The sequence below is a fragment of the Leuresthes tenuis genome, unplaced genomic scaffold (genome assembly GCF_036924035.1).
Source record: "Leuresthes tenuis unplaced genomic scaffold, fLeuTen1.0.hap1 SCAF_3, whole genome shotgun sequence".
NCBI lineage: Eukaryota > Metazoa > Chordata > Actinopteri > Atheriniformes > Atherinopsidae > Leuresthes > Leuresthes tenuis.
In genome coordinates, this window is record NW_027325357.1 from 8,093,082 (window position 1) to 8,108,392 (window position 15,311).

General features: G+C 39.3%; 1 protein-coding gene across 1 annotated transcript in view; it reads left to right on the forward strand.

Annotated features, from left to right (window-relative positions):
- The window catches only part of LOC140303047 (plexin-A2-like), a 74,250-nt gene that overhangs the window by 16,479 nt on the left and 42,460 nt on the right, over window positions 1–15,311 (forward strand). Inside the window, exon 4 of the mRNA XM_072381641.1 lies at window positions 13,100–13,234. Coding sequence (XP_072237742.1) covers window positions 13,100–13,234 — 135 coding nt within the window. The remainder of the gene's footprint in view (window positions 1–13,099; window positions 13,235–15,311) is intronic.

Below are 15,311 nucleotides of genomic sequence, written 5' to 3' on the forward strand. Positions count from 1 at the left end.
GCATTGAACTTTCATAAAGTTTGGGGATTTGCAGGAGACTCACAATGAAAAGACTTTTACAAAAACACAGAATCTACACTTTCTGTTGTGCAGCTTAGTATAATCTTTTACTTAGACCTTCACAGTCTCATAATGTCTCACGTCTTTAGATCTCTGTCATCAGATTGTAGCCTGAAAAAAACCCAGACCTCTGGGCTCAAGCAAAGATGACATCACTGTGACAGCAGGTTTATTTCCCAAAGCTGCCTCCAGCCTAACTGCATAACCGAGTAATCTGAGCTCAAATATCTCATGTCAATCCAGATTCAGGCAGATGTTTTGACAGCCGTGACAGTGCTACATGACGAATGTCCCAATTTTCATGTGTAAAAATATGGATGGCACTATAAATGCTTAGCCTTAGTTAAAATATTTCTGCAGGTAACCATTGAAAATAATAATCTGTTATCCATCAGAGAAACATTATGAAATCACATCATTTGTAGCCATTTTTGTGTCTCACCATCACTGATGCCATAATGATCCTTAATCCATTAACACTAATTAACACTATAATCAGCTCAATTAATGATCTAATTAGCATAACTTGGTATGTTAAGTATATTATGGTGATTATGTTGGGACATTATGCGGCTGAACAAAGGTATGTAATCACGCAGCGTTAAATTTTGCTCTGCAGCCTATAGACGGGCACAAATTGATGAAATTGATACCTCATATTAGGTATCCCTGTGCCACAGGCCTCAGCTGTTATCTGACAAACTACTGAAAAGACCTAATTTGGTCACACTTGACACTGGAAGACATGTTCCACTACATCAAAGAACACTGGTTGAGTAGTTTATTTTAACATGGACATGCTTCAGTGACCTTTGCAAAAAAACAACACTCTGCCATTTTAGGAAAGTACAATCTGTTTGAAAGATGTAAGGACTTACTTGTCTTTTAAGATTTTAAGTAAATCGGAACAAAAAGGGACGGAGAACCATAGATGAAGTGGGTCTGAAAAAGGTCCAATTCCTCTTCATGGTCCTGCAGATAGAGTAGGAGATCAAGGAGGAAACACCCAAATAGTTCCCAGTGTCCTGGTTGAAGTGCTAGATAATCTTCATTGATCCCCAAAAGAAACAGGTCACCTTACCCCAGGTAAATAGTGGAATAGGGCCAATGGTGGAAATTGGGAATAGGCCTAACTCAGTGTTGGTTTTGATATGTTTATGGCGGCTGAGAGCGAGAAAAACATATCAACACCCTTATCAGTTGATGTGCAGCTTTCCTTGTTACAAATATAATGAAGATATCTTTGTTTAGGTGTTGAATATTATTCCACGGGTTAGACTGATGAATGAAAATCTACTGGTCTCTCCAGACTATTTTGCATTTGTTTCTGACCACATAGTCACATGTAAATCCCTAAGAAACTGTGGTACCAGCTGCCCTGCCAAAAATAAAAAGACAGAACCCGGGGCACATTTTGATTGTGTTAGCACAATTAGGCTTCATAAGTGAAGGAAGAAAAGCCATGTTGCACACAGGGCTTTCATGATTGTATTGGCAATCAATTGTTATATAATGAATTTCAATTAACTTGTAAATTGTCACTTTCTGGTCATTTATATGCCACTATTACTGTAAAAGCCTAAAAGAAATATTACAATTCACATACACCTTAAGATGAATAACAGTAATTTACTGACATTTGCTATTGGAATGTAAATGTATATTTCTGTTTACTTTTAAGGCTTTGTAAACAAAGGAATGCAGAAATGCCATCTACAGCAAAATACAGGGACCACTGTGTAATTTAAGGGGTGTCAGCTTTATCATTCTGGCAGCTATCAAATGGTGGAAAAGAATATGGAAATATGAGATTTTGTTAATTTCACCCAACAATGAAGACAAATGATCACAATTATCTTAAATAATCCCCTTTATACTGTATGATTATGAATAAATCGTTACAGACCTGGTTGCACATGAAAAATCTCTTCATTGGCAGCGAACACAACACATGGTCCAGCTAACAACTGTGCAACATAATTAGAGCTTAACAAAATATTTTGGGCTGAGGAATGCAGTGTCTCTTGGTGGAAGAGCTGCAAACCCTGCAAGAATAACTCAAAGAATTAACTGATGATTAAGTTAGCATTCAACTCAGCCAACAGATGAATATTTTTAGCTTCAAATTACAAAAGAGTGGATTTTATAGAAGCAGAGAATAAATCCATTACGTTGAGTTTTAAAGTCACGAAATGTATCCATAGAATGACGTATCCTAAGCAAGGCAAGCAAACATAGCTCTTACTTACTATGCTGCTAAACCGATGTCTAGAACACAGATACACTACAGTTGGATCTCTTACACCAGACCCAAAGACTAAGGATGACCCCACTCAGTGAGATTCATGAAGTTGATTCGCTCATTGTCCATCATAAATCACTTCAAGTGATACTGTAAAGATTTATTTGATCAAGGTTGCTATAAGGCTCAGTTTTTGATCTAATTGAACTGACTCAGGAGGACCGTAGGCTCTAGTTACTGCACAGTCGTACGGCATGCAGCATGACTGAGGAAATGTGTGAGAGGACTGTTGTGACATTAGCCTGGGGGCCTCAGTCTTATGAGGAGCAAACTGCGTGACACACAAGACACACACACAGGTCCAGACTGGGGACACAGATAGCATCACTGCAGCTCCTTCATTTGATGAGCCATCAGGGAAAAAGACAAGATAGCCTGAAAATAAGAAAGGGAGAAAAGGAGAAAATGGGAAGTGTGAGGCAAAGGCAGAAGAATTGTCAAGGGAAATAAAAAAACACAGATATGGAGGAAGAAAGACACTGTTATTAGGTGAGAAAAAAAGAAAGATTCAGAATAAAGGAAACTGAAATATAAGAAAAAACACTGGGAAAAAAAGTGATTGTAGTCTTGAATGCATTCAGGAAGTGAGATGTAAGTTTGGGTGAACAGAGCGAGACATCCATCATGACTGCAGTAAAGTGCAGAGTTTCTAAAGGCCAGATTTACACTCATTACACTGACTGAACGAGCAGCCATGATCTCAGACTCCCAGGAGCCTCCGAGGAGCACAGGGTCACCTCTCCAATCCTATTCCATCACACCCAAATGGACAGCCTCAGTGGAAATGAGGCATGACAATAAATGCCATCAGCGGATCATTCCAGCAGCAAAGGTCAAGCCTGCCACAGAGAGGGTGTCGCTCGGGTGAAAGGTCATGTGGATAACCAACAGACTCACTATCCAGGCTCTGTGCAGCATATGGATGTAGTCATCAGCAACTCCTGATTAAGCTACTTCTGTTCCAGGTATAACAAGACATTTCAGTCATCATATGCCACAGCTTTCTTGCCTAAGGTGATTAATTTAGGCTGATTAGTGTGACCCTGTTCGAAAACTCTATGCTGAAAACAAAAGGGTCCTTTTCACTTTGTTTGATGTACGCTAATGAGGTGAATCCAGGTAAAAGCCATTACCTCTCACTGATGTTACTTTAAATGTATTCCACTCTCAAGAGAATTAAAGGGATTCAACTTTCACTGGCACAGTTTGCACTTGTTAGCAAAATGCTACAAGGTCCCAGTGAAGGAAACATTAGCATATCAGTCGGTGCTCTCGCATCAAGGTTTTAACAATTTATTGCAACATTCATGAACATTTGAGGTTAGAAATGTGGCTCTGCTAAAGTGATGCTCAGGAACAAATCCAAGCAAGCATGACAAAGACCCTGAACTATCAAACATATGAAACAACATCCAGCATCGTCCATTTATTTGTTGTAACCATTTTTCTCGATGTCTGTTAAGAATGCTCACCGAAATCATTCAAAACTCACATAGAACCGAAAGCCCATGTTTGGCTGGTAAAAAGAATAGACCTGAAATTGTGAAATAATAGTGAAAATAATCAGAACATTCAAGATGACACGACTGTACTGAATTATCATCACTTTTCAATTAGTAGTTTTAGACATTTCTAGATTGCGTTACATCTATGTTTAAAGCTTAACAAAAGACAGCAAAGTACACATAAACAATAATAATGCAATGCCTGAGTCAGACAGATGGCTGCGGCATTATTAACTTTTGTACTAAACTGAAGGAAACTAACTAGACACCACTGTGTTATCACCCCTGGTCATAGTCTGTGGACATTTTGAAACTTCCAAGTTGATCATGCTGGTTGTCATCATGTTGGTGACATCACCTGTTACACTGTCTCTGTGCTGTGTGTTGTATGTGTGGCAAAGAGAGAAGAGGCTGAAAAATTCAACCAAAACATGCAAAATAACTGAGTTTCTTTTTTCCGATTGAGATGTGAGATGTGCAGTTCTTTTGTCTTAGGGGATGTGAAAAAGAATCTTAAGCACCTAATAATGATAGCGGGGTCCAGGGAGTGAAAATATTTGATAGTGGTGTTATAATTGATTTATGTAATCTATCATATTCCTCTGTAAAACTGATCATACACCATTATAACCCACCACTACGTGTGTGAGCCCATCTGTTATTGTAAGTGCATGTAGTTCAAACTTGAGCTGTTTTGCGAGTGACATGTAAATGTCATTAACTCTGACCTTGTAACAGTACTGTTGCGCCCACTCAGACATGAAGTCCTCCTAAGTTGCTGTCAGGTTAATGGAGAGGAATGCTTGTCTGAAAGTGGCTTAATTCAGCATATCTGATATCACCGTCACTACACTATATGGAAGTAATGTGTATATGTATTATGATCAACAACAAATCTAATATGTCAACATTAGATATGTCAAATATGTCAGCTGTGAAAAATAGCACAAACATTGCCCATCTGTGATTTGTGATTACATCGTTTATTTTGTATGTAGGACTGCAGACTTTTGCCTCTACTGTATGTCGCAACTTGCGAGCATGCAAGTAAGCAGCAAACGATGTTTGGAATGACACAATACCTTTGATAACCCTGTGGCAGCTGCAAGCACTGAACAGTTGTTGAGTGAAATTGATTTTCTGCAGAAATATTCTGCAGAGCATAGTAATGCTGAGAAGTTAGGATTTTTAGTGTGCGTCTAAGTTCAGGGGGACATCAGTGATATCACAGCTGCTGCAACACTTTATGTTAACCTTTATTCTGCAACAGAAGACTTCACTATAAGGCTAACAAGCCTCACAAATTGGATTCAGGCAGCTGCGTCAAGACTGTTCGTGAGAAATAGTAATGCCTTTCGATTCAGTCACTGTAAGACACCTATCTGCAGTGATGACAAATATAATTTGAAGGATGCTTTTATGAAGGGGGGAGCAGTGTTGAACAAAATAAATATGGAACAGCACCTCAGTGGCTGCAGCTACTCAGCAACCGTGCTTCCCTTGAAATGGTTGAAAATGTTAAGCTTACAGCAAATAAAGCCTTAGTCAAATATTCTTGTGTGCAAATAGCAGATTCATTACAGCTTATTCAGAGAGTTGAGCGAGTGGGGAAATTCTCCAGTGTATGGCTAAATGACTTGAACTTTTAAAGTCATGGTTTGTATGGGGGTCTGGGAATGGGAGATTTGATTTATTGATTGAAATCACTAGACTGGGGTTTCAGAGGTGCAGGCAGAATAGGTGTGCTCATGACTAAACTGAAAGGATTTTAAGAAGTGCAGGACCTGAGGGTAAAAATCTGCAGAGTGGATCGTCAGTCAGTGTCCTAGTGCAGCTGAAATAGTAAATTGTAATGAAAGAGGCAGTTTTATGATAACACAGGAAGGTGTCCATCTTCCTCACTGACTTTTTTCTTTTTGCAGCACTATTTCTCTCCAACTTTTTGTCCTCTTTACCCTCTCTTTCTATTCTTTCTACTGCTCAGTCACACAAATGAAATACACAACAGGGCTGTGACTGCACTGTGGTCAGGAAAATGAAGACCATACGGGTGCAGTCAATTGTTCCACTGTCCCACTCCCACTGCTTTTGTTGGTGGGCCATGGGAACCTGACAAACAATGAGAATGATTTGAGGGATGGGGTCCATATGGAGGAGGACAGGAAACAGAGAGCAGGAAACCATGTCCTCAAGGAGACAGAAAAGAAGTGAACATGCACAGACGGAAAGGAGACTGTGGTCAAATTGCACAAACTGAGGGATGAGGACCTGGAGGCTTGCCATGCAGCTGATAGTGTAGGTTGTTTTAACTGGAAGACTTTTTAAAAATACAACTAAAAAATGTAAATATGCAAACACACATGCTTGTAAATCTTGACCTCAAAACGACTGAGTTGATAATCATGCTTTGCAAACACACATCGCATGTTGTGGCTGTGATCAATATGACTCTTTTTGTGGTGTCCTATGATGCGTCTCTATAACCCAGCGATGCTCTTTGTTTCATTACCCACAGCTCTATCCTGGGCCTCGCCTCTTTAGCTTTCACTGAGTCGGGATGAATATATGGGCTCATCAATGCATGCTCTCTTTGGCTGTCATCCACAGCCACACCATATGCACAGCCGCTCAACCTTAAAGGTGGACAGTTGTCTGGCCCTTATGTCAGTGCTTGCCCTGTGTCATAAAAGACATTCAAGCCTGCAAGCGCCCTCTGTGAAGTCTGCACTGAAGTCTGTCCTGCTTACAATCTGTATACATCTACTTTAGGACTAGTCTTGCGTGTGTTTTCATTCTGCACCCTTTCTTCAGAGTATTGAAACATTTATGTGTTATCCTGCCAAACTTTGATTACTGACGAAAAACAATACTTTACTTTAGATTACGTGTATATTTCAGGGAAGTCTAATCATTGATTTCCAGCATAAAATCACAGAGAGATTGAATAAAATAAGTTTATTTGTTGAATTAACCTTGACATGCCTGGTTAAAGTACTACACACACACTGGTCTTCAGGGACAGACAAAACCTTGTCAGCATGGCAGATTGGGAATGATTAGTTGAACAGATTGCTCCTTGCCTCCTGGGTCATCATCCATATGTTTAGGTTAACTTGGCATAGAACGGCTGGCCATATACAAAGAAACTCTCAAATTTGAACTGTCATTTCCATATAAACACAATAATCCCCAATGTTTCTGCAGTTAAAAAGAGAGAGAGATTTACATGCATACATCTCCTGCTTCAAAATCATTGCCTGTAATCAGTCCCATATGTAAACACTCATGTGTGTAGATGATTTCCTGATACAAGGTCTGGCAGCTTCACAAGGGAGCCAACGAAGCTAAAGCCAAGTGACATCTAAGAAGTCATGTCTTGTTTTCTTTGGCTCTCACAGGGCAAGAGTGCAGCCTAATGTTTAAGATGCAAACCCATCCATGAGAAAGAGAGAGGCTGTTTTTGTTAGGCACACACAGGCTCAGGTTGCATATCTGTTTGTGGAAGCCAAACTAAGCTGGGTTGTTTATAACCACCACAGGTTCTGCAATGGAATTTAAGCTGCAGGACGGATGTTGCCATTACTGCCTTACATATTCATGGGTTAAATATATACTCTTGTCAGCTGTGAAATGCTGGGAAGAAAGAATTAAATGAGAGAAAAACTGAAGCCACATTAACATGTGGTTTTAAAATTGGCACAGTTTTTCTTTTGCATGACATGGACCACACAAGAGAGTGTACAAAAGGAGGCTTTAACTCAGCTTTATCATGTGGTAGATCAGGCCTGTAACTCTAGATCAGAATAAGCTGAGGGCAAGAAAGAACCATTTTAAGTTGACTAACATCTGATTGTTACATTAGTGATAGATGCTGATGTGTTACCACATAAGCACATAGAATGAGATTAGTTGCTCTGCCCGACTAAAAGGACGGGATAAAAAACTGTGTTATGCAACCCTATTCCCCAACAAACACTGGGATTTTGTAAAATGTAAATAAGAACACATTGCAATGATGTGCATGAATCTTTTTCACAACAGTACACAGAAAACACATCTTAGGTAGAAAGTTACCTGTTTTACTATTTCATGAAAAATATTAGTCCATCTTTAATTTGATAGCAGCAACACATCTGCAAAAAGTAAGTAGTATGAAAAAGAAACAGCTGAATCTGCATCTGTATCTACAAATTGTGGAGCAATTTCAGAATACTGTTCCTTAATGTAAGATTATTAAGACTCTGAACATTCCGTCATCTACTGTACATAATACTACGAGAAGATTCAGACAAATCCAGATTCAAGGGAAATGGCCAAAAATCAATATAAAAAGCCTGTGACTTTCTAGCCCTGAGGTAGCACTGCATTAAAAACAGGCATGATTCTGTCATGAAAGTTACTGCATGGGCTCAGCAACACTTCCAGAAATCAATGTCTGTGAACACGGTTCACTGTGCCATCCACAAATGTAGGTTAAAGCTCTATCAAGCAAAGAAGAAGCCATATGTGAACATGATCTTGAAACTCTGTCTTCTCTGGGCCAAAGATCAAAGCCTCAAAAGCCTGCATCACTGATGGTATGGTGGTGCAGTAGTGCTTATGAAAATGTTAACTTGAACATCTGGAAAGGCACCATCAGCACTGAAAGGTACATGTTTTAGAGCAACATACGCTCTCGTCCAGATGACATCTTTTACAAAGAAAGCCTAATATATTTCCGCAAGACAATGCTTAACAGCATACTACATCTGTTATAGCAGCATTACTTTGTGGTAGAATAGTCCAGATGCTGAACTGGCCTGTCTGCAGTCCAGACCTATCACCAACTGAAAACATTTGGTGCTTCATGCAATGCAACGAACGACAAGGACGATCCAAGACTGTTGAGCAGCTAAACTCATATATCAGACATGAATGGAACAACATCCCTCTCCAAAAAGTCAAGCAACTAGTCTTCTGAGCTCCCAGACATTTACAGACTGTTGTTAAAAGAACACAGGCTACTACACATGTACAAACAGGTATGCATGGCACTGTCACAACTGTTTCTTAGATGTGTTGCTGCCCTAATGACCAAATATTATTGTGTGTCACTGTCAGTCAAAGTATCTAATGATCTCACTATCTGAGTGACAAACTGTAGGGGCAATAACACTTTAGTTTTTAAAATACTGTTGTTTTAACTCCAACCCTAAAGTGAAATTGTTACATTTCTGACAGAAATCATATTTGTGCTGCAGCCAACAGAAATGGAAGTGTATTTCATGACGTCTGGCTTTTATGTGGGTATTACTGTTATCACTACGCTGTATGTATTTTTGCGCATTGGGTATGTGTATTACTGAGAGACTACAATCCTGGATGGTGCAAACAAGTGATCACATTTTATGAGAGCAACCAACAAGAGTAAGTACCCAGAGTATAATTTATTTTTGTTTGCAAGCCTGTGTGCAGAGGTATTTTGTGTGTGTGCTTGTAACTTTGTGTGTCACCTTCAACAAGCAGGCTCATTATAAAACCAATTAAACCCGCCTTACTCTCATTAAGAAGCTGTAGGGCTTAAGGAGAGATTGGAGACCTGTTGTACTCCCAGAGGGCTTCTGCCTGGTCAGCTCTGCTTTAGATGATAAAACCACTTTTAAATCCACTGAAATCAAACACCACGAATCGGTCATGATGGGTCATTATTTGTTGGAGCTCATTCCTGCAACTCTGGCCTCTGGTAACCCTCATCATACCCAACTAAAATCACACAAGGCTCAGTATCTGCCCTCTATGTGGTTGCTTTGCTTTTCTTTTTTTTTGTGTAGTTTCTCCACAGAAATGCTTACATTATCTGGTTTCTATTTGCACTATTTCTGAACACAGTAGTGTGGGAAAAATAAATGTACACTGCTTCTATTCCTGTAAGGGACTGTTGAAAGAGAGAGGAGGATTCGGATAAAGAAAAGGAGGAGGAATTGGAGCAAGAGAATCAAGCGCAGGGGTGAAAGAATCTTAGTTCTGAGATAAATCTGTATTTGAAATAAATATTTAAAGGAAAAGATTGTGCAGAGGGCCGATGAAGTAACAATCTGACAGATGAGAGACAAACAATGCCCTCTTAATGATCTGTAGTGAAGAGATTGTCCAATGTCATTACTGTACTTGGTACTTGATGGTATTGTATGTATGAACAGAGCTTCACCCCTTTATGTACCCTCCTTCCCATACAGATGAAAGCACAACCCATCTATTCTTCATTCCTGACTGTTAGAGAGGCCCAGCTGCCTGGGAGGTGGAGCTGTGATGGATTGATGAAGTTTTTGTGTCCATGGGACCCAATCATGTAATCAGTTTGTATTGATTAACTGTCCCCACTAATAGAATGCTGCCACCATGTGTGAGCTAAACCTGGCACACATTCAGAATCTTCTGCAGTCAAATTTGATTTGGGTGGTGAGGCCACGTGTTGGGATGCATGCAGGGAAGATGTGGCATATTCGTTCTGCAGACATTTCAAAACAATTCTTTGCTCCAATTCTTCACGAACTTGCATTTATTTCAGTTATTATGATTGAGAAATTAATTCCTCTTTATTATAATTGCATCACGTGGTTATTGAGCCACTTTCCCTGGAATTTAAATGAAGCTTAAGCTTGGGTTGCATAATTATTTTTTTTCTTTTGGCTGAGGTTTACTTAATCAGACTTTGCTTCCTTGTTTCAAATGTGTCCCTTTTATCTCATGTCATCTTTAAATGATATGGTTCACACGAGCCCTGTGCGAACAGAGAAAGGCAGTGGAAGTACTCTCAACTTTGTGGAATGAAAAATTGAGGAGTGCATTAAAGACAGAGACATGCAAACAGGTTTGTCTTTGTAGCAAATCAATGAAAAGTTCAAATGCTTTCATTATGTAGTGAGTACTAACATGTAGTTTGTATATGCATCAGTAGGCCCAAATCTTTTAAGCACTTTCATGTGTTCCCAAGCCTGCCTGTCAACAGCTTCCGCATCAATAAGACACAATGTATGAAGACAGACTTTTTGATGTTATGGACTGGGACCAGGATGTACCCTGCCTTTACCTGATGGCAGCTGGGCTAGACTCCAGCCTCCCCCACAACCCTTAATAGTATGAAGCGGGTATGGAAAATGGGTGGATGAAACAGTACATGTTGTTTGTCAGCAGAGGGGGAGGAATTGAAATCCTTTCACTAGTGGGAATTTGTTTAAATTTAATGAATCAGAAATTATTTTTGTCTGAAAGTCACTCCAAAGTCAAATTAAGGCAGAACTTGCTGATCATGTTTTAAAAATTAACTTATTTAACCTCAAGGGTGAATGAGAGTCAGACCCACAACAGCTTGTTGGAGCTTGTTCCTTTCTCTTCCCTCTATCTCAGTCTCATCATTGACCATGATAATACCTTTTCTTGGTTCACATGAGGATACTTGGAGAACACACCTGACTAGTAAAAAGAATGTGCTGATATTGTGATCAAATACAATCAAAACATTCATACATAAAAGCCCATGGCAAATTCTCACACCCAGCTTATTGTGCAAGCTTTCACTCACATGTGAGGAATTCACAGGGAGCATGAGTGTAATCCAAACTGAAGCTAAGCTGGGAGGCAGACATTTGGGAAATTTGCTTATTTGTGGTCTGAGAGGTAGATAAGAAGATAAACATCAGCTTCATCTCTGAAAAATCCAGCTCTGTGATGTTTTTGCCAAACACTAGCTTAGCATTAAGACTGGAAGAAGAGGGACATAGCTACATGAAAGGAGTTTCCAACAACTAAATCCATATTGACAAATTTTGTGGTTGTCCAGCATGTAGAAAGAGAAACTCAGTATCGCTCAGTATCGCCTTGGAACCTTGACTGTCTCCAGTATCTTTAAGATGTGCTCATACTTAATTTATCATGTCTATATCATATGCTTTAGCTACCTTTATGTAGGTCACCCATTGGTTTATGTATTATCAATTCAAAGCCTTGAGTTTGTCGTTTAGCTTTATCCATCTTGTGATTTTACAACCAGAACTGACATGGAAGGAGTGGATAAAACTGAGAACTATAGAACACTATTATTCAAGATTTTATTTTATTTCTAACAGATGAGTTTAAAAAAAAATAACTCTACGTACATAATGCTGTCACGAAAGGGTAAAGTTGGAAAGTTGGATGGAAAGGGTAAGACGTAACAGGATGTTTTAGGTAATGGAGTCGGCATGGTGGTTTGGACACTTGTGCAAAAGAGGGTGAACCATAACCTGTATTTATGTACTGAAAACACACAACTGTTTCTCAACTTTGCCTTTATTTGAAATAAAACAGAAACATTTATTGTTAATATGTAATTGAACTAAAGTTACTAATGAAAATGTTGATGATTATGAAGGGGTTACATGTGTAACACAAGAGTCACATCAATAATATTGCTGTTTATCTTTTGCAAAGCAATGCTCACTTCACTTGGGATATTGCTGGACAATGCAGCTGAATCAGCAGGAATGCAACAGTACGCACTCAAAATTTGAGTAATGTTTTATCTTTTGTTTGAATTACTGTCAACATACAAATGCTTGGTGTTAAACCTAAATAAACATTGACAGCCTGAAGAGGATTTTACAGTTTTATTGCTGAGTTTATTACAGCTGAGTCTTTTCTGTGATTGAATTAAAACAGTCATATCAGATATTACATTTTAACAGGGTCATTTATTTTACAACAGAAAAGTAGTTTCAATGATTTACTTTCTAATGATTATTTTTCATTTTTCTGTCACTTCTCAGAAGTATTTTCTTAGTTTTTGATCTTATCTGTAATTGGATTGCTACACCTGAGGAGAATTTGCCAACAACTGAATTGTGATAAATCTATTTGTATACAAAGAACAAAATGCGAGGCTTGTACATGCACATTTTGTGCACTTGTTTTGTCTGGAGAAATTCATTTATGGATGTTGAACTCAAGGTTCCCTATTATTTTACAAGTTATGTTTTACTACTTTTTAAAGTTTGAAAATGTACCAAAAAGCTGAATATGGATGGTAATAAAACTGAAAGTACCGGTAATATTCTTTTTTCTTATTAAGTTGCCATTTTAGATGCAAAGGGAAACATGGAAAGTGATATAATACAGTAGAGGACAGATGTCACTCTACAAATGTACAGTAACCACATAGTTACTGCTTCCTGTAGCATGTCATTTACTGTCTCTTCATCTCTGTTTGTCTCTATAGATCAGGGTGGACGGTGCTCTGGAGGGAGGAGTGCTGTATGAGACAGTGACCGTGATGAAGGACAGCAGCCCCGTCCTCCGGGACATGGCCTTCTCTCTGGATAGGAACTCTCTCTATGTCATGTCTGACAATCAGGTGAGGAAACGCCCTCATTTTGGTGCTGCTGTCAGAAGACACATTGAGCTGAGCAGTGATGTAGTGTGGTGAGAGCATCTATTTGCTGCGAGCCTGCGGGTTCATGCCTTTGACAGCGACGGTTCAGCATACTGACGTGTCCTTGAGTGAGAGACTGAATATGCAGCATGAAAGTTTGAGTTAAAAATGTTACTTTACTTTAAAAGAGCACAGTATGGATTACTTGAGTTTGTTTGCTTTATATTTGTTTTGCATTGGGTCTTTATCTATATTGGACAAACAAAAAATTGTACAAAGGTCCAAAACAAACGAGTAATTCTTCTTTTCAGAGATTTGTTTGGATTCTGTTTGTTTGGGAAACTGCACATGGAAATGTTTAGACTATATTGCACTGATATTAAATGAACTATTAAAGCTATTTAGGTTTTTAAAACAAGGTTGACATATGATAAATCAGAAATAAATGCTATTTATTTGCAATCCAGCCATAGCATTATGGAGTTTCACCTAATTTTTTTTCACCCAATGTGGAAATTCCCTTAAATTCATAAAGTACACATCTATAGAAGGGCTTATTAAATATGTAGGCTGTGTGTAAGGGGATGGACACGTGCTCTAATTACTTATCCATGCGAATCGACTGACAGTACATGCATCTTTTGTATGTGCTGCAGATGCACATCCCGTAGAAAAGCACTGGAGGCTTTTTTCTGTGTGGCTGTACCCCCCTCGTCTGCTTCTCATTTGGCCTGGTATCACAGAGGCGAGCAGTTGTTGTTGTTGCTGGATGATATTCTCTGCACTCATTGGAGATAAGAGTGAACAGTGGTAATCACTTTCAACTCCCATCAAGTGATTATTTTGGCACAGCGGCATGCAACTGTGAAATGGGATTAGATTTCAGTGTGGCCAAAAAACCAAAAAACCCTATCACTGTTCTCAGTTGTCTTCTGACTGCGGGAATGTATTGAACCAGACTCACAGGACAGAGCAACAAAGGGCACTGGCACCATTGCAGTTGTTTCAGTTATTTTTAGAGTGGTTCTGTGGCTTTTCCGGGAATATAAAAAACAACTGTGAAACTATAAAGTCATGAAGTTTAGAAGAACAAGGGATGTCATCAAGGAAGCAGTCGAGAATAAAGACAGGATTGTGTTGAGAACTTTTATCTAAAACAAATCAAGGCTGCTCCTCCTTTTGTGATAGACTGGAAGAGACAGGGCATCACTTATTGATGAGCTCTGGTCGTTCAAGGAGAGACACATGCTTCCTTCAAGGATATTGCCAGCTACTCTCTTCACTCTGCCTTCAGTGGCGCATGAAAACAGAGCAAAAACCAAACTAGTGACACCAGTCTGGACCAGGCATATTTTCTCGCAATATTAGAACAGCTTTGGCTTTGTAGCCTCATGAGCTTTCAGCAGAGTAAAGCCTTCCTCTTTATGTCTCCATCTTTGTTCAGCTGCCCAATTCAGACTTTCCCGCAGATCTGGTAAGGAATCCTCTAAGGGAGAGGGCGTCACTCACAGATTTACCACATTTCTAGTGGATCCCAGAGATGAGAGATTTTCAGATTCTTGGGAGCAGCACAATACAGGAATGATGAGGAATGAGGAGTGAGCCACAGACAGATTTGGCTGAGATCAGCCGACTCTTGTGGAATAACAATGAGCTACTCTGTCTCCCACCGGGTGAAACACGCAGGGTTAGCATGACGATGAAGACTGAGAAGAAAAAAGGAAGAATCAGTGTGTATGTGTGTGGGTATGGGTGTTTTGTGTGTCTCTGTTCTCACCAAAACACCATTTGGGAGCTATTATTGATATGAAGAAAAAAAGCTTTTTTCTCACTGTGAGCCTTTAGTTTGATCATTTCTAGGAACAGAAATGCTCAGAATCCAAACGCACAGAGTGTCACTCTTCTGTCTGTGAAGTGATGGCTAAGGCTTTAAACCTTAGAGAAGGGGAAGCTGCTGCAGGGTTTTTCCAGGGCAATCTCTCAAAGTGTCACTCTGTAAAATACTAAATCATTGCTTGAAATCCCACCCAAGCACATCTTTGTTTTGCTCTACCTCTGT